At 44.3% G+C, this 19651-nt stretch overlaps 1 protein-coding gene across 1 annotated transcript in view; it reads left to right on the forward strand.

Annotated features, from left to right (window-relative positions):
• TENM4 (teneurin transmembrane protein 4) overlaps positions 1-19651 on the forward strand; it is a 431057-nt gene that overhangs the window by 316156 nt on the left and 95250 nt on the right. The window contains exons 14-15 of the mRNA XM_069469155.1: positions 5885-5911; positions 13441-13587. Of these exons, the coding sequence (XP_069325256.1) occupies positions 5885-5911; positions 13441-13587 (174 nt within the window). The remainder of the gene's footprint in view (positions 1-5884; positions 5912-13440; positions 13588-19651) is intronic.

Here is a 19651-nt window from a genome sequence, read left to right on the forward strand (position 1 = left end):
CCCAGCCCAGAAGAAGACTCATCCCTATTAAAAAATAAAATAAAACAAAAAAAATCAGAACTCAGAGAGAGCACATTCTGTTTTCTATCAGTTGCTTACCGAGTCGTCAGCTCACCTTACCAAAATTCCAAAAAGTTTATAAATGTCAGACAAAAATTTTTATAAGATAAGAGCATCTAATCTGAGTCAAATGATTAGGGACTTAGGGAAATCTCCCTTAGTCCAATCACAGATGATTCATGACAGGGCTTGTGGGCAGGCCTTGCCACACACAGCATCTTGCAGATATGCATCAGCCTGGCTTTAAGAGAGTCTCTTTTATTTTGATGCCAAGAAGTCAAACCATCTTCTCCTACCTCCCTAGCACACCCTGTTGTCACTCTTTAAGAATAGATTCCTCCTTGGGGTTGCAGATGCTTTTTCCCCTCCAGATAAGAAATACATCAAGGTAAATGTGTACAATAGGAGAAGAAGGTTGACAGTCCTAAATACCAGCAAAATGTCATAGGGCATTGAAGAAGTAATGGGCTAGTCATAGTGGCTCAGGTGAAAGGACTTTGGCTCAGAATTCTATTACCTTTCATTGTGTGGTGAGTGTTTTCTTTGTCCTTGTCTAATTTTCCTGCATGGCAACCTTCTGTCTGTGGGTCTCTGCTGTGGCCAGTTGCATCCCCAAGAGAAAGCCAACACCCTCATGCTGGAGGAGCACTTCAGTAACCTTGTAGGATGTAAGGGAGGGGAGGGGATGCAAATGAGAGGAACAATGGTAGGTGTCTTCCTTTTCTTGTTGAAATAGAAATGAGAAGGAGAGATCCTTCTTTAATCTTTGATGGGAACAAGAAGCACTTTCTTATGTTTCCAGGGAACTTCACTCCCTAGGAGGGTAATTTAGGAAAAGAAAAAAACTGCTGATGTGAAAAGTTAGAAATTCAAAGTGTTAAATTTTCTCTTGTTATCAGATTTCATTATTATACAATAGACCATTATCATGCAGCTAGTTCCAACACAGCAATATAGTCATTTCCCATATCAGAAAGAACTGGTATCCAAGACACTGATTCAGAGACCTCCATGCAGTGGAAGCGAGAGAGGGGAGGGCCTGTTTATTTACACACGGCTGCCCTCCATAAACAGGAAAGAAGGATTTGATTACTTTACAGCAGGAATAAAGAATTTAAAGAATAAGACAAATCTGGGCTCCTTATGTCCAAGTCCCCAACGTAAGAAACTTTTTACCCCAATGACATTTCCCAGAGCAGATTATTATGGTAGGAACTAAATGTCTTCTTTTGGAGGCTCTGGCCCACCTTCGCTTTTGTGGAAGCTACTTGATTTTTCTCAAGAGAGGTTGGTTGTCAGAATAAAAGGGAATTTAGCAGTGGCATCCTCTTTAATGACAGTGTTTTTGTCAAACAGCAAGAATACTTCACATTCAATCCTAATTCCTTATGTTGGGACTTACAAGTCCCTTTGCGTCTTGAAGAAAGATCTTTGGTGAAAGCACATGGGCAGACCACGTGGTTGCTTGGGGCTTCAGTTTCTCTGTCCGTGGGTCACAGAGTGGGGTGGCTGGAGATAGTCCCCAGGGTGACAGAATTCCAGCCCCTTCCCCTGCTACCCACAGAACCACACAACCAACAGCACGAAACTGAATTGCCTGCTCCTAAAATACCCCACAAAGAAAAAGGGATTCTTCAGTTTTGCTGTTAATGCTAATGCTCACAATTGCATATATAGAGCTCAGTTTTCGTAGCCCAGAAGTTAAGGTAAGATGGATTGATTTGTATTTGTTTCTCAAGTATATGTTCAACATCGAGTCATCAAATGCCTATTTTTGGATGTCTTTTCAAGGAATTTTGTGGGTCCCTTAAGCCTGGGGCTTGACCTCTGATTTCCTCTGAGAAAGCTGAAAATCATAGTTAAATTTAAGAAGGTGTTTAATTTTTTCCTATTTCTTTGAAAACACTACTAACATTTTGGATCAATTCTTTAATGGTTATTTTATTCACCTCAGTGCCCTTTGTCTATAAAAGTCTCAAAACACCTGTAGGAAATGCCAGCTTCTGATTACCTTTGTAAAATTCCAACCTTGCCCCCAAAGCTGTGATTGTTCAAGATGCCAAATACACAGAATTCTTTACTAGACTTCAGGAGAGCTGTCCAATCATATAAATCCTGATTCTTAAACAAAAGCCTCCTCTGGGAGTACAGATCAAAATACTACTCTGATGATGCAATTGCTTGAGTGAGCAAAACCAGACTTCACGACGAGGAGAAATTAGAAAGAAAGGCCACAAAATCTTCTGGAGTGCTTTGTCCACTTTTGCATGGTAGCTCTCAGGTTTCTTTTTTGTAATCAGACGATCCCTAACCGAGAGCTCGCCAATCACTCGACCAGGTATCAGCACCTGTGTGGTACCCGTGTGGTTTTCCCTCCTCACAAGCATCCACTCACGACAGCACCCGTGATCTGACAGCACAGATGCTGACAAGGAGAAAGAGAAAGTGTACAGGGATCTACCTCACGGTATCAGAGCGAGAGTTTGATTTGCTGATGGCTCTGGGAGATTTCAGCCCACACGCGGTAGAGGTGGGAAGCTGCAGGAAAGTTACTGCGCTCTATGAGTTTCTCTCAGGGTGGGTGCCGCCAACCACTTATTCACTGATCGTTCATCCAAAGAGAGAAGAGCATTAATGTATCCAAGATCTTAAAGAGAACATCTCTTTGGAGGTTTGTCATGCACGTGAAAGAAGTTCAGATGATGATAACCACCACACGTGTCACCTGCTGCAGCCATCCCTGTGTAATCTGCCCTGACGTGCGCCAGTGGTACGACTGTAAGAGTTGACCTGAGGCTCCGGGAGAATAAGAATGGAAATCTTCTTGACGTGTTCTCATAACCTTTGATAGGAGGCCACGGAAGCTTCTTGAGATTATCCCAAGAGAAACTTTTGGAAACTTATGTTGGTACAGGCAAGTCAAGGAAAGAAGTTTTCGTGTTGATGGTCGTAGAAATGCCGAAGAGACCTAAGACCTCACAGACCAGCCTCATGCCAAAGGCTCGGAGTCTGTAGCATAAAGAGCTATGAGCCACCACTGTCTCCAGCTTCTGGCATAGTAACAGGAATATAGCGGGAGCATAAGAAACGTTTGTGCAATGTCAAAAAAAAAAAGTGTGGCCCAGGAGGAAAGAAGTCCGGAGGAAAAAGATGCCAGGATTTTATGAAGTCCTGAATCTACCTTCTGTAATGCAAACTCGTGGACTTTGCATCATCTTTTCTAAAAGTTGCTACTTTAAAGTCATGAATTTTAAAATGATTGTACTCAAGAGCATACGTGACAAGATTTTCAAACAATAAAAGCAACACTAGTGCAGACTTCTACACATGCCTTTTATAAATAAATGGCATTGGAGTTCAGAGACCCAGTTGTCACTTCCATTTTCAATGGCCAGAAGCAGAAAGCTCGATTCCCTTCCCAGAGTACTCTTGGATTTGGTATTAACTGTTGTTGGCTTTGGGATTCAGCGCAGCTTGAGGTCTCTTTATAGCAAAGGAATCTCTTTGAATTTGTGGAGTCAGAATTTGAAGTTTTGAATGTCTCATCTCCTGAGAACTCACAATGTTGATAGTAACCTGAGCCTGCCTTGGTTACTTCCACTGGCTTCTCTTCCTACCTGTGGTCTGGAGATGTTAGTAAGAATTTTTTAAAAGTATTAAAAATATATTTGCATTTAATAAAGATCTTCATTACTATATGGTTCTTAAAAGTGAAATGGCATTAGAAGAGAGAGACATGGCTGAAGTCAGCCCGTGGCCCTGGGAGAGGATCCTATAGATAGAGTGGATGTAATCTTTACTCACCACCAGAGCCATGATACCACCATTTAGTTTGGAGACAGTCAAGAAAGCTTTTCTCTTCAGAGAACTCCCTCAACGTGGATGCTGCACAGTGGTGTGACCATTTGGATCCCAATGATGGCATCTCAGCCAGCGTAGGCATTCCTGGAAGAGAATCCTAGGCTCACTCTACCTCTTCTGTAACTGGATTCAGAGTCATTACAACAACTTATGATTAGGATCCTCCAAAACACTCTACAGATCTGAAAGCTAAGAAAACCACCCGAGCCAGGAGATCATGTGTGTTCTTGCTCTTTGATAGTATATCCTGGGAAATGATATCTAAGAAATTTTAGACCACTTTGCAAAATCAGATGAATTAGCATGACTAAGACTAAAGAGACAGATGAACCAAGAATCAAGAAATCCTTCCCTTTAGCCAGATATGTTTCCTAGATTGTTTTTCATGTGGGCTGTCCCTATTTTTCATCGTTTGGCATTCCACAGCTTTGTTTATTCACTCCTGCTTAATAAGCCACTCTCCTTCATGTTCTCCTCTTATATCCTCCTGTCTCATGGAGCATCTATACAAATGAAAGGAAGCATGCAGGCCAAGTTAAAATCTCCTCTTCCCAATTTTCCACTTGGCTGTGCAGCCTCCAGGAGCATATATCATCTTGAAACAGAGACCCCATGGATACCTGAATAAGAGCATCCACCAGTCTTTTGAGGCTAATATATATTGATGAACAGCAACAATGTCTATTTTATCCAGAGGATTGAAAAAATAAAATTTATATTTTTTTATGAAGAGAGTAAGAATGTTCTTACAGTTTATAGAGTCCTAGGGAATTCCAGATAAGGCCACACCATTGCAGCCCAGTCCCGTTTGATGGGCTTTCGACTGATGTGTAAAATGGAGCTGAGGACAGAGTGCAGCCTGGCTGAATGCATCAGCTCCTTCAGGAGACTGCCATCTATCTGCCCTTGTGGGAACATACGAGGGGGAGGTGTAGGGAGACAGGGAAAGGAGAGCCCCCCAAATGGCCATGACTCCAGCCTAGGTGGGGAAGGTGGAATGGTTTTACTGATTTGTGCTGGGAATGAAGAGGCCTGCCCTGCTCTACACACACAGCCAGGCACCCACATGTATGCACAGTGGGCTTTATTTCAGAGCAACCTTTGACACCCATGCTCACAAGTAAGCAAGACCTTAGATGGCCAAATAATTCAAGGCTTGGACACAGCCCCTCCATTGGAAGACAAAGCACACATCGTTCTGTCTTTTGAGTTAATAAGCACTGAGAAGTAGTCAGGTTTCCTTTTCTTTTTCCTGTTTTTCACAGTGACATCCATTGCCCTGCACCTCCCCTTCTGTGTGAGATGCACAAAGGAGGGAGGCATCTTACTTAGAACACCAAGCATTCTGCATTCAAGCATATGTGGGCACATGTGTAAGTGGAAAATTCAAGAACGGCAAACAGATAATCTAGCAGTGTATTTGACCAAAGACTCAACCCAATTCCCTAGTGCATATCAGAGATTATTCAAATTTTTCATATTTCTAAATTCCAGCTTCTTGGGAAGGCTTCCGCCCAGATGCACTTACTTGTTCTTGGTGTAGCTGCTCCCCCTGGAGGGAGGTCAGATGCTGCTCTGAGTAGACAATGGGGCAAGTTCTGGTTTTCCATAAAGCTGGGCAAACCTGACGGAGCAGGAGTGTGGCCACTTTTGCAGCTTCCCATCCTCCTTTCTCCTGTTTTCCCTATCCATATGTCTTCTCGTTTATATGATCACGTTTCCAAATGCCTGGATCACAGAATGAGTTGAAGTTCCTTTTGGCCCTTCTGGAGAATTGCTTGCTCTCCCTCCTTCTCTCTCGTGTTGTCCTGTCTTTGGTTTTATTTTCCCCACTATGATAGAGGCCTGTCCCAAACGTGAGACACAGCCCCCTTTGTCTCCCTAGCACCTGGCATGGTTATGTGGCAGGCAGTATTGCAATTACTTGAGCCTACCTTAAATGTCCTGTCTTTTATCTCCCAAGCTCACTATCTGGATAGGGTAGTTAAAGGTATGGTCTTCCTTCCTCTATTTTCCTGTTGTCTTTGTGTGTGTGTTTGTGTGTGAGCATAAAAGAAGAAATGTGTATATAAAAATGTATATACACCCCATAAGCATGATGTCTAGATGTTGCTATAGCCCCAGTTTTGTCCCCCGCAGCATCCACTGCCCAAAGGGGATGCCCTTGGTCACAAGGTAGTTGATATACCTGGAGTGTCATTCTCCTCCCAAGTTGCTCAGATCTGTTTGTGACATTACCATTGTGCTGCTGTCCTCCCCTCTCCCCACATACATACACCCCTCGCCCTTCCCACCCCATCTCATGTCACCCTGCCCGTTCCTTATGACCCCTGGCCCATCAGAATTAAGGCCCTGGGAACCAGGATGGGTGGCCTGAGAGAGGGAGAGACCCAAGAGCAAGCTCAGAAATCTTAAGGACTATATTCTATTGCTATTGTGTTCATCCAGCAACCATGTGTGCAGCCCCCATTGTGTGCTGGGCCTCTGGGCCAGGCCCTGGAGACAAGGGGAAAAGCAGACCCCTGACCTCAGGGAGTAGATGGTTGCTTGCTTGCTTGGTTGTTTTCCTTTTCAGAGAAGGCCTGACTTTGGTAAGTTTTATCTTTGAAGAGTGTTCCCTAAAGGCAAAGTAATTCCTTCCAATTTAAACATTTACATTAATTAGATGGCGCCTAATTTTCCAAATAGGCCTCCTTGCTCTAAGAATAAGTCTCAGAATGAGCAGATATGTGGGCTCTTAAAAGACTCTATGCTCCTTGAGGAGAAATACCATGTCATATTCATCTTTTTATCCTCAGGCCCTAACACAGCACCTGGTAAGATATATGTGCTCAGTTGTTAGGGACACATACTCTGGAGTCACACTGCCCGGGTTTAAATCCCAGCCCCAACACTTGATGAACTGGGTGACCTTGGGCAAGTTATTTAGCCTCTCTTCACTTCAGAGTCTGTCTGTATACAACGAGGATGCTAGCAGGACTCACTCCACAGGGTTAGCATGAGGATTAAGTGAAATAATGAATATAAAGTGCTTAGTATATGGGTAGGAGCTCAATAAATGTGAGTTACGCTATTTTATCATATTCTTACTCTTATTCACACTCCTAATTTGGAGAAGGACTTCATTAGCCAGATTAATTTTTGAAACTGAAAAGAAAAGGCTAAATTGGCTTTGTATAATAGACAGCAACTGCTGTTTGAAAACTCATGGAAAGGATTTCAGGGAAACGTAACTGACTAAATGCTTTTCAGCTGGGACAGCATTGCCCACTACAACAAAGGTGTTGCTAGGACCCATCAGGTGGGTGGCAAGCAAGGGCCTTCCTGTTTCATGTGCTGGTGCTCAGCTGAGAATAGAATCCTTCCAACGAGAAAAAGTAGTACCTCTGAGCCTCTTTAAAAGAGGTGTTTTACACATTATCAGAGGAATCTTCAGGATGGGCTAAATTTAATTCTGTTACCATCTATTTGATGGAATTTTTTCCTCCTATGTGAAGTTTTTTCACATCCATGAGCCTTAAGTGAGTCTGTGATTTTTTTTTTTAAGGGAACAGATATAATTATACCGATTTGATTAAAAAAGGAAACTGAAGTTGAGGGAGTTGAGTGGCTCATCCTGGGTCACACCTGCAGTAAGGGGCAGAGCCAGGACTTTGGATTTCCTGGCCTGTCCATATGTCCAACATTCCATCTTCTATCACAGTAAGTCACCAAGAATGTCCCATAATTTCCAATATTTTTTTCCTCCAAACTACATCTTCCAAACTGGCACCATCCCTGGGAAGTGGCTCATATTCTGTCTCAAACCACATGTTCTGATCTTTAGTTCAGAAAATATCATCACCAGACCTTTAGTTGGATTCGGTCAATGAATCACAACTTACTTTAAAAGATGAATGTTTCTTGGCAAATTCTAGGCCTGAACCAAGCCCTCATCTGGCTGACATTCTGGTATAATGGATACTAATTCTAAAAAAAGAATTCAGAGACCTGTACCATGCAAGCTCAGGACTTGTCAGAGTGGAGTATTTTGCAGTTCAAAGACAAACAAGCTTTTGTTCATTGCTTTCCTGTCCTATTGGTAAAGAAACAACATTCACTCAACAAATACATTGAACTCCTTAAATGCCAGGAAATGTGGAAACTGCACAACAGATATGGTCCCTGATCTCGGTGTACCTGCAGTGTAGCAGAGAAGACATTAAAACAAATAATTCCAACAAAGTGTGATGAGGGTTAAGGAAAAGCCAAGAGCCACTTAACAAGGAGACCTCCCCCTCCCAATTTGATCAGGGGCCTCATATAATAGATTGTGTAATTTAACATAAGGGTATGAGAGAGCCACTGAAGGTTTTTAAAAGCAGGATAATGATTTGATCACATTTGGATTTGGAAGAATCAATCTGGCCATACTGTAAAAGAAGAATTGAGGGGAATGTTGAGGACGAGAAGACCAATGAGCAGACTGTTGCTGTCAACTAGGTAAGAGATGAAGATGACCCTGTCTAGGGAAGTGAATGTGGAGATAAAGAAGTATAAGAGGACCAGAAGCAAAACATAAAGAAACAGGGCATGTTTTATAGGATAGGTGTACTATGTAGCCCCCTTGCCACTTCACTAAAAGATAAATACCTTCAAAGATTCTGAAAGTCTTCCAGTCACACCTGATGCTAGCTGCAAGGGGCGCTGCTTCCTGGGCTGAAGCAGGAGGTTGACGATAAAGCAGTCCCTTGACACTTAAAGGGCATCGTTTCTTTTGAAAAGCTCAGCCCGTCTCTAAACCTTAAAATTACATTATTTTGGCTCTAGCAAATGCCTGGTATGATCCTTCTAGGAGGGATTTTGTTAATGTCACTTGGGCTCTCTGAATTATTGATGAGTTTGAGGGTTTGTGGAATTAATCAGCCTTAGCAGTGGGTAAGGATGGGCGTATTGCTTTAAGAAAGTCAGCAAGTCACCCTAGAGGTGGCTTCCTCATGCTGGCTAATGGGGCTGTGATTATCCCAGAAGCAAATTGCTGGATGAGAGCAAACCTTGTTCCACCCACAGCTACTCAAAGTCCCTTGGAAACTGATAGGACAGTGCAGATCCTCAGGATATAACTTGGTCCATTTGAAGAAATTGTGGATAGTGCCCCTGTGATTGCACACCTAGAGCTGACCCTCCCTGAGAACACCTGTTCCTTCAGGCAGCTTCCAGGCATCATGGAATGTGTGTACAAGGTGCTGTGTGCTCACAGGAGCTCACTAGAGCAAGGCTTCCCAAAGGGAATTTCATGCAATGGAATATTACAGGCTTGTTGGCAGGGAAAAGAGTTCTGAGGTCAAATTGGAAAATGTTCTAGTAATCAAGTAATCAAGCAGGTTTCTTATGATAAAACTTTTCAGAGCCTTTAATGTATTGATATTCAGTGTGGCTCTCTAGGATGAGAGTATAGGATGCCATGTTTTCCAAACGTATTTGACTACTGAAGCTTGTTTTTGAGGACCTCATAGAAACTAGTATTTCACACAGTTCACTTTGAGAAGTGCTGTTTGAGATGAAAGACCCATTTTAAAGTCTTCCTGGAACAAAGTAGGGTACAGATAAATAGAATATAAAATTATTAAGGGCAGGGGATATATCTCATCTCTGTATACCCAGAATTAGCACAAGGTCTGGCATATAGTAGGTGCTGAGTATGGTTTGTTGAATTTAAGAACAGAATCATCAGATTTGAAATTGTTTTGACCTTCTCTATTGGGTCAGTTATGCTGGAAGGACCTAATGGATCATCTCATCCAAACCCTTGTTTCACAATTGAGGAAAATTGAGGCCAAAGAGGGAAAGTGACTTTCCTGACTTACCCACAAGTGAGTCAGGAGGTACCTGAACCTTGGTCTCTTATCTCATCCATTGGTTCATTTCAACAAATATATATTGAGTGCCTTCTATGTGCAGGCACTGGTTTAGCCCCAAAGTTGCCTTTATAGAGTGTACATTCTAATGGAGGGAGTAAGACAGTTAAACTGATTGTGAAATTAATCATTTAAGTATATTTGGGACAATTGCTATTGAGAGAAGGACAGTATGCTAGGAAAGCATGAGATGGTGGCATGCACAGGGACTCATGGCCCTGAACCCATCGTGCCGCCTCCCACCATACTGCATGTGGACCCCGTGACCCCAGGAGACAAATACTAGGCTTGTCTCAGCCGTCTTTGGCAAGGTTGTATTTATGAGGACCATAGCTTTTAACCCAAACATTGATGCAGTTTGGACGGGCAAAGGGTTTTCTTATTTGTGAATTTCTTAGTGAAATTATACAAAGTTAAATAAATCCAACAATAAAAATAATAAGAGCTACCATTTATTGAATGCTGACTTATCTTACCCACTGTGAGAAATAATTTGTATACATTATCTCATTTAATCCTCTCAACAACTCTTTGAATTAGGTATTGTCTCCATTTTACAGATGAGAAAACCGAAGCTTAGAGTTAAATAATTTGTGTTATAAGTAAAATGATGATGCTGAGATTTGAACTGAGATTTGTCCAACTCCAAAGTCCTTGCTCTGTTATAACACATGGTTTTTATTTTTAAAAAAATTAGAATTAAGTGGTGTGAGGTTAGAACTGCCCTAGAAAATCAGGATCTAAAAATTTTAACAAGTTACTTATTTTAGAAATAATCTATGTAAAGTGCCTAACAGAGTAGCCAGCCATAGCAGACCTTCAGTGTATGGCAGTTGTCATTATCATCACTGTCCTGAAGCATCTAAACCAGGGTTTGGCAAATTAGAGCCAAATCTGGCCCATCACCTAGTTTTGTAAATTAAGTTTATTGGAACACAGCCATGTACATTCGTTTACAAATTGCATGTGGCTGCTTTCAAGCTACATGGCAGAGTAGAGTAATTGCAACAGAGACCATGTAGCTCACAAACCTAAACCCTTTGGACATTTACAGAGCAAGTTTGCTGACTCTGATCTAAGTAACTGCCTCCACTTCCTATTCTGCCTTTCTGTGAGCCCTACCTGAGGTTATAGGTACAACTTAAAACGTTATACTCCCTGTGCCCAAAATAGAGAGAAGGTAAAGGTGAGTGGAAGATTCAGATATCGTGTTTGAGCTATATGCCAGGCTTTATGTATGATACATATATTATCTTATTTAATCCTTCCAATACCCCCATTTTATAAGCAAAGAAGACTAAGTCTCAAAGAAATTAAATAATGAGCCTGAGTCACACTGCCACTGACTGGCACAGCCAGCCTTTGCTATGGCTCTCAAGCCTGTACTCTTAGCAAGAGATACTCTTTGCATCTTATAAAAGGCTATATCTTAGAGCAAAAGAAAGCATTTTATTACCATTCTTAAAGATTGGAACCTACTTCCTCCAAGACTAATACCAACTACAAATGAGGCTTAAGTAAAAATAAGTCCCAGCCTATGGACAAAATTTGAATTTTTTTTTTTTTTTTGTAGAGACAGGGGTCTCCCTATGTTGCCCAAGGGGCTAGTTTCAAACCCTGGCCTCAAGTGATCCTCCTGCCTCAGCCTCCCAAAGTGCTGAGATTACAGGCGTGGGCCACTGTGCCCAGCCATGTGGACAAAAATTGAAATGAAATTAACTGGAGAAAGGAGGAGGCTATGATTGCTTAGATCGCTAAGGGTGGCTGATGTTGGCTACCGAGTTAGAATGCCTGGGCAGTCACCTGCACGTCACAGCACTGTTCGTGGAGCCCACTTCCTTCTCAGTCACTTCTGGGGGTGGACATGCTGGTGGCTTCCCATCTTTCCCAACAGGCTTCTGCTGTGCAGAGACCACATAGTCTACATATGCTTCCAAACTTTTCAAGGAATCCCTCCTAGGCTTGGAGTACACACTTGATAAATGTTCCTTCTTTTAAATGGAAAACACAATGGCCAGATTGATTGATTGTTTGCTGTGTTGAACATCTCAAGTGTAAATAAACATGTTCTTTCCTTTCACTTTGGAATGACACTCAACGATCAAAAGTCCTTGAAGCACTAAAGTTTTAGATTCTGATTGATCAGGCATTTAGTGAGTACCCACCTTGGGCCAGGTCTTGTACTAGACAGCCTCTTTCACATTTGTTGCCCTACTTAAGAATAATGGGTCAATTTCCCATTGTTTCATGGCAGAAAATTTAGTTCGTAGCCATGTTTGGAGCAATTTGTTGCTCATAATAATAAAACAAATCAAGCTGTATAGCTAATAGAGTGCTTTCACATCCATACCTTTCCCTGAGACTGAATGAGGGGCAAAGAGGAAATGGAAGGCATGACAGTGACAGGTGATCTTTGATAGCCCCTCCGAGAAGGGGGTTGGCAGGTTTATTAAAGTAAGGACTTGAATGAAAACCAAGTGGCAAAATAGAACCTGAAGTGAACCATGTAACTTAACATAGTCTCAGACATAGATTTCTGAGCCACAAATTCAGAGGGACTTGAAGGGGTGGTAATCAAAAATGCTGTATCTACTTTAATAGCAATAAAAACTCCCCACCTTATCATATGGTCAAAGCATAACCAATGCAGAGTCTAAGTATTGCCTGAACCTTCTTGACTAGATCATCCACAGCCCTCTTGGATGGCCACACCTGTGTTAAGTTCTCACCATGTTTTGTACATCTCCTTCCAGGCACTTAGCAGTGAAATGTTTCACTTACATGAATTTGTCTCCTTGGATAGGCTACATGCTCCTCAAGAATAAGAATAGGTCTTATTCATTTCCGTACCTCCAGTGCTAGCTCAGAGAAGGTGCTTAATAAATGGCAGACAGGCAGACAGGTGTGCAGAGGAAAGTAAGGGAGCAGAGCAGCCTGCACGTACCTGCACTGCACTGGCAGACAGCCCTAGTCTCTTTTGGGACAGTCACGGGGGCTCCTCTGGGTACAGAACCCTCTTCTAAGTGTAGCTCCACACAAGATGGTGAGAAAAAGACCCAAGCCCTCTTCCTCAAAGCAAAGACAGTTGTTTAGGAGAAAATAAACAACATGCCTAAGGTCCAATAAAATTGACTGATCACAAGAGTTGGAAAAAGTATGGCCCTTTAGAAGACACCCAGAAGTGCAGAGGGACATGAAGATAAACAGAGAGGTGTTTCCTTTGTTCCAAACAGCTGCCAGAGACAGGAGAAACACACGAGGATGAATAAAGAGCAAGGATTGGGCAAAAAGCTCTCTTGGTCAGATTCTGCCAGGCCCATGTCCACTGACTCCAGTTCTAGAATCCTGATTGAAAGGGGCGGGGTTAGATGCAGGAGGTGTGGGTTTCAGGCCCATCCCTGCCACTTCTGACTGTGCGATTTTGGTGAGTCCTTTTACCACTCTGAGCCTCAGTTGCCTTCTCTGCAAAGCGGCAATTCCTAATGACACCTGCCTCCCTGGGCTGCTGTGGCATCAATGTGCTGATGGCTGTGAAAGCATTTTGGAAGTCGGCAGGTAGAGTGTGTGTATGGCAGTTGGCTCTGGGAGATCAGACCTCGACTCTGTGTACTTTGTCTTGCAGAGGGTTGCCCTGGGTTGTGCAATGGTAATGGCAGATGTACCCTGGACCTGAACGGGTGGCACTGCGTCTGCCAGCTGGGCTGGAGAGGAGCAGGATGTGACACTTCCATGGAAACCGCCTGCGGTGATAGCAAAGACAACGATGGAGGTAGGACCCTGGCACCCGTGGGCCCCTGCACTCCAGGGGACAGGAGGCACGGAGTGGAGGGTGGGCATCACTGAGCAGCAGGCCACCAGCACACGAGCTGTCCAGTCAGGGGGGCCCCAGGACAAGCAGAAACTGCACACGTGGCCTAAGGAATGAGTGCATATCGCTAGTTCTTCCAATGAATTAATTAAAATGAACTACTGTAAATGAAATCAATTGCCACGTAGCAGCCAGTGCAGAGGAGAAGGCATATGGAAGAAAGAATTTTCAAACAATGCAACAGTGGAATGAGTTGCCCGGCCCAGTTACGGGTTCCCCCTGGCTGGAGGTGGACAGGAAGAGCATCTAGTTCTGCATCCCGGGAGCTGCAGAGGAATGCGTACCTTTGCTCAGGGTCTCGTCTCCTCTGACTCTGGTGGTATCCATCTCTAAGCACACCAGGGGACATCTTTGTAATAGAATTTGCCCTTGCTTTGGATTTTGTTTTTCAAGTATTAGGTAGTCAAAATCCAAGGAAGAAGGGGCTAGTCTTGTGGAACATTCATTGGCTGAGAGGGAAGAGGCCTGGGTTCTAATCCGACTCTGACTTTGACTTCCTGTGCCTCCTTAGGCAAGCTGCTTGGTGTCTCTGGGCCTCACAGTCCCTATTTATAAAATAGGCCGTCGGACCATAGGGACCATTTCAGTCCTTATATTTGTCATAGTCTTAGCCTTCACTTTTCTGTTGTATAAACTTGGGTAAATAAAACCATAATGTGCTCTACTTTCCCCCCAGAAGATAGATTGATCCTTTCTGATTCTACCAGAGGTTATTAGAAGAATAAAAAGATAGAGATGTGGGGAAAAAAAAAACAAAACAAAACCAGAACAGTTAACCCTTTCTTTCCAATGATGGCATAACACTGGCCTCATCCAAACGTGTTTATGTGGCTCCCTTCTGCTTATACAAAGGACTTTCTAGTATACTGCACAGAGTAGGAAATCAATAGGGCAGAAACGCGGCATCACAACCTTTGGTAATTTTCTGCTTAAAGGGATTCTAAAATCTCCAAGCACCATAAGAATTAAAAGGCCAAGTGTGTGGTATTGTGGTTACTGTGATTCATTTGCCTTGAGCTGGCCTCAGTAGCCTAGAAATGACTATTTTGGACATTTGAGCCGGCTTTTAGTCCTTCTACCTACTGTCCAGGAGGCGAGTGGGCCTGATGCACCAGGCCTGGGCCCAGGGAAGTAACTGTCAACAAGGAGCTGGGGGCTTGGCCGTGGGAGCCAGGCAGAGACAGTAGGTCCATGTTCTTTGCCCAAGATCTTGAAACTCCCCTTAGTGTAGAGTTCATTAATTTTTGCTCTCCATAAATATCCAGAGTTCTTATTTTGGAATCAGGCGCTATCCAGACGCAGAGATGAGTAAGTCCTGTCCCTCTACTCCAGGAACTCAAATGAGGGAGAAAGATCCAAAGTTAAGTGCTAATGGACTGTGATAAGTGCCGTTGTAGAGTGACATATTGGTTGTTGTGGGAGTAGGAAAACATTCATCAAGAAAGTGACACTAGCATAGACAGGAGTTTCCTGGAAAGGAAAGGGCTTTTCACTCAGAGATGGCATCACGGGCAAAGGCGGGCAAGGCAGGGAAGGGTATCAGGCGTCCCTGTCTTCAGGCAAGATAAAGTGTGTTTATGTTTGCTCTTCATAGGAAGAAGTCAGCCCAGATTACCTGCATGATTTCCTCAGCATTCCCCTTTGCCTTACCCGTGTAGGCACAATTGCAATGACTAACAGTGACACTCATGTAACAGAAGAGAAGGGGAGGAGCCACACCACAAAGTCATTCCCTTCTCTAGAGTCCAGGGTCTTGACCACAGCCTTCAAACAGCTGTTGAACATCTGGGCAGCAAAAGAACTGAATGTCTTTGGTAAATGTGGGGAGAGGGTACTTCTCCCCTACCCCAACACACATACAAGAATAGGTAATAGAACAAGGTTCCTTTATTCTCTCACATGGAAACGTCATACAGGTGTGCCCTCTGTTTACCATACTTCAGAGACAGCCTCCCAGCACCTGGACTTGCTGGTGTTTGCACGAGGCCCAAAGCCCCACAGCTTGGTAGGAGACAGAGCTTCTTGTCATAGGAAATGGGGCTGATCCAGACCCCAGGGGAAGGGAGCCTCCTCCACCTGCTCTGATGGATGAGCCAACAGGAAGTAGAAAAGAACAACCAGAAAATCCCCAGTGGCAGGGGAATATACCTCTTGCATGTTGGAGCATGTTGTGGACTGAAATGAGTTTGTACATAGTTCATTCACTCACTTGACAAATGTTGAGTGTCTATGCTGCATCGGCCCTGTCCTGGGGCTTCAGAGATAAATAAGACTTAGTCCCCACCCTTAAAAATTCATAATGTAGAGGGAGAGAGAAACAGCAGGTAATTGCGAATCAGTAGGATAATTGCGGTGATGAAGGAGCGTCCATTCATTCGACTGATAGCATGTCTGGGTGCCCTGCTGGGAACTGTGATATAGGTCCTGTCCTGTGGGGCTTCCAGTCCAGCCAGGAGGACATCCCATGGGTCATCATGATTGGAAATACAACCAGCCTGGGAGGCCAGAGTGTTCAGGGTCTTTGTCCTTGATTCTCAACTGCGAAATGAGGAAACATCTCATCTAATAACCCTCTCAGTGCGGTAGGCTGTCCACCCATCAGGAGAGCCAAGGGGAAGGTTCGGAGGGCCCTGCTTTGCCATAGGGGTGGACTGTCCCCAAGTGCCAGAGGGGCCAAGACTTAGCTTCACCGGCCTCTATCGCTCTGGGCCCTGGCCACACAGGGACAGTCATAGTGGAGGGAGAAACAGAGCAGACTGTGCAAGGCATGCGGGAGTGAGCCGTCCTGGGCACTGAGCTATTTTCAGTTCAGGCAAGCACACGTTTGTTGGGCTCCTGCTGTCTACAAGGCACCACATACCCCTTTCTGAGGGACATAAAGTCCCAGTCTTCCTCCCTCAGGAAGGTCACAGTCATTTGGGAAAAAATGTCATCCAGACATCTACATTGAATGGGGGAAGAATTAAATAAGTGCCTCTGTTTTAGCCCTGAGAGGGGACACAGCACAATCCCAGAGAAATAGTTCAGGCTGGAGGGAAACAAGGTGAGAGTCTTGCTGAGTGGTGGTTCTCGGCTGATATGACCCAGGAGCTTGGAGATGGACTCCGCAGAGCTTGCTGTCGAGTAACATGACTGAGAGGGATGTCAGAGAACTCCCGCTCCGTCACCTGCATGTTTACAGACGGCAGAACTGGAGCCCAGGGAGAGGGGATGACTTGAGATGTGGCACAGTCATGCAGAAAGTCTTTACACGGCCTGGACTAGGACCCCAGACTCTTGAGCCAGTCCGCATAGCCCTGTGAACCTAGAGCACATGGCCTTCTCCTAGTGACTTCTCCTAGAAATTAGTGTGAGCACTTACTCAGATCCAGAGAGGCTGCGGCAGTACCACTAAGCCAACCAGAGTACGGTGATAACTTGGACGTCATTTTATAGTTTGCAAAGCAGTTGTGCATCCACCCGACAACACTGTGAGGTATGTGGTGTTATTACCCCCTTAGTATTCCCTCAGGATGCGGAATGGAGACTGAGCAAGTATTTCGCCCAGGTCACACGGCTGCCAACATCTGTGAGGTCTGACCACGTTAGAGCTTTCCACTGTGCCCAGACCTCAGACACATGGCGCCATCGTAGAACACTGTGGCCCTTCAAGTTATCTGAGAATGCTGGCTTTCTCTTCTTTCCCAATTTGCTAGGCTTAAAGCAACCCTTTTTAAATTAAACTTGAATTTCAAGGTTCATTAAGAATGCTGCGGCAGTGTTTTTAAACTGTGAGACTGAAGAAAAAAAAAAAAGCTACACAGTATGACTGAGTTGGGAGTAGCTTTATTGCTTTATTGGTTTGTTTTTGTTTTCATGTATGATTACTGCCTCGATTTAAAAGCAGCAAGCAGATCCCAAAGGTGACTCGGTGACTGCCAGCCTCCTGATACTGTCGGGGCTGTGCCCCGTGCCCTGGGTGGGGAGAGGGCCCAGCGGGTGGGCGGGTGCTGGGGCCCTGACCCACCCACTCAGTGCGAAGCCCTCCGTGTGCCCCATTCCTGTTGCACACGTCGTGAAGCCCTTGATGAAGTGTAGTCACGTGCATCTTCTCATTTTATACTCACTCGTCCTCTCATGGGGATGTTCATTTCGTGTCCATTTCCAAGATAGTGAAGCTGTATCCCAGACACTAAATGATGATAAAATGAGGATAATAATGCTACCTTGTGGGGTTGCTATAAGGATTACAGGTTTATTTAAATGCCTGAGGGCAAGATAGCACGGTGAGACAGAAGCTGTACCCAGATTGTCTGAATTCAACTCCTGGCTCCCCCGTTTGCTGACTGTGTGACCTTGACTGAATTACTCAAGTTCTCTAAGACGGTTCCTCACCTGCAAATGTCAGCTGTCTCCCCTGCTCCTTTCCACCTGCAACCACAGAAGCATGATGTTTATTATAAAGGATATATTCATATATAAATAGTTATTTTTTTAAATTGGAATTATGCCCTCTATAAAATTTTATATCCTACTTTTTTCACTTCAGGTTATGAGGTTATGATGTATTTTGCCATATAACAATGTGCTTTTACCTTTTTCATTTTCTTTATCAAAATCTGTATTCCAGACTGTTACATGCTCATCACTCAAATGGAAGGAATTCAAAGGTTTATAAAGGAAAACAAAAGCCATCATTTAGAGTCTCCCCAAGTGCCAGGCACTGTGCTGGACACTGCATCCGTGACCTCTAGCTCGCACAACACACTCGCAAGGCAGACATCTACATGCAGGGAAACCAAGTCTCAGTGAGCTGAAATGATTTGCCCAGAGTCACACAGGGATCAGTGGGAGAGCTAGGATTGGACTGGAACCTGTGTTGAAAAAGAAACCAGAATAAAAACTCCACTGGAATTTAAACAACCACATTTCTTTTGATAAAGGATCTTTAAGCAGCTTCAAGGTCTGATAATCTCTTTCAGGACACTTGGCCCCTTAAAAAACAATCACGGATTGCAATAGATAATCGAGAGACGCAACCTAGAAGGAGGAATCTCAGGAAAACTGAGAACAAAGCCCTCTGTCCTCCCTTCTCCTCCCTGTCTCCTGTTGCTGGAATGGAGATTTCACATAAAGCCGTAGAATTTGGTCACCCTTCAAGTGATCTCTCAACCATATTTCTCACGATAAGAGACAGGAGAGAAATTGACCTTTAAAAATCTTGTGTTCTAAGGGGCAGATAAAGATTTTGCAAACCTTTTGAAAGAATGCACAAAATTTATTATAGCAAATGACAAAATCTTCTCCCCATGTGTATAGTAGGGGGAGGCACATTCCACCTCCACCCCCAGGGCCTCCCCAGGTGTTGCTCACAGCCTGTTTTAACAGTTCCGTGGCCAGACTGCAGACAGGAGTGAGATGAGGTTGGCTGCTGGGTCGTCAAGCCGGAGGGAGAGTTAAGCCTGCAGAGAGGCTGATGTCCGTGGGGCTATCAGTTTAAGGAACCACGCAGACAACTGCAGCACAAAGAGTTTATTAGTCCATCGACTCCCCAGACCTGCCCCAGCCCACGTCCCTGTTCTCTTTCTGGCACATCCTTGTCTATCCTGCTCAGTTTAAGTATTGTCTCTTCTAGAATCATCCCAGCTCCTAGACTGAGTTGGGTGCTCACCCTTGGGCTCCCAAAGCCCCCTCTCCCGCTTTCCTCCTCGGCACTGTCCTGCCTCTGTGTGACCCACTCCACTGAACCCTTTGGAGGCACGACTCTGTTCCTGTACATCCAGTGCCTAGCACAGGGCCTGCCAGCCCCACGATAGGTGTTACACACACATTAACAGGCTTATCCCCTGTGCCTCCTGTCTACGGAGCAGGATGTGCTCTTCCTGTGGAGAGTGGCTTCCGTCACACCCTGTGGCCCTCGATGGGCCCTGCCAAACTGACTGAGCTGTTTGGTTTGGGATCCTCATACAACAATTCCTGCAGTTTT

The sequence above is a fragment of the Eulemur rufifrons genome, chromosome 6 (assembly GCF_041146395.1).
Source record: "Eulemur rufifrons isolate Redbay chromosome 6, OSU_ERuf_1, whole genome shotgun sequence".
Taxonomy (NCBI): domain Eukaryota; kingdom Metazoa; phylum Chordata; class Mammalia; order Primates; family Lemuridae; genus Eulemur; species Eulemur rufifrons.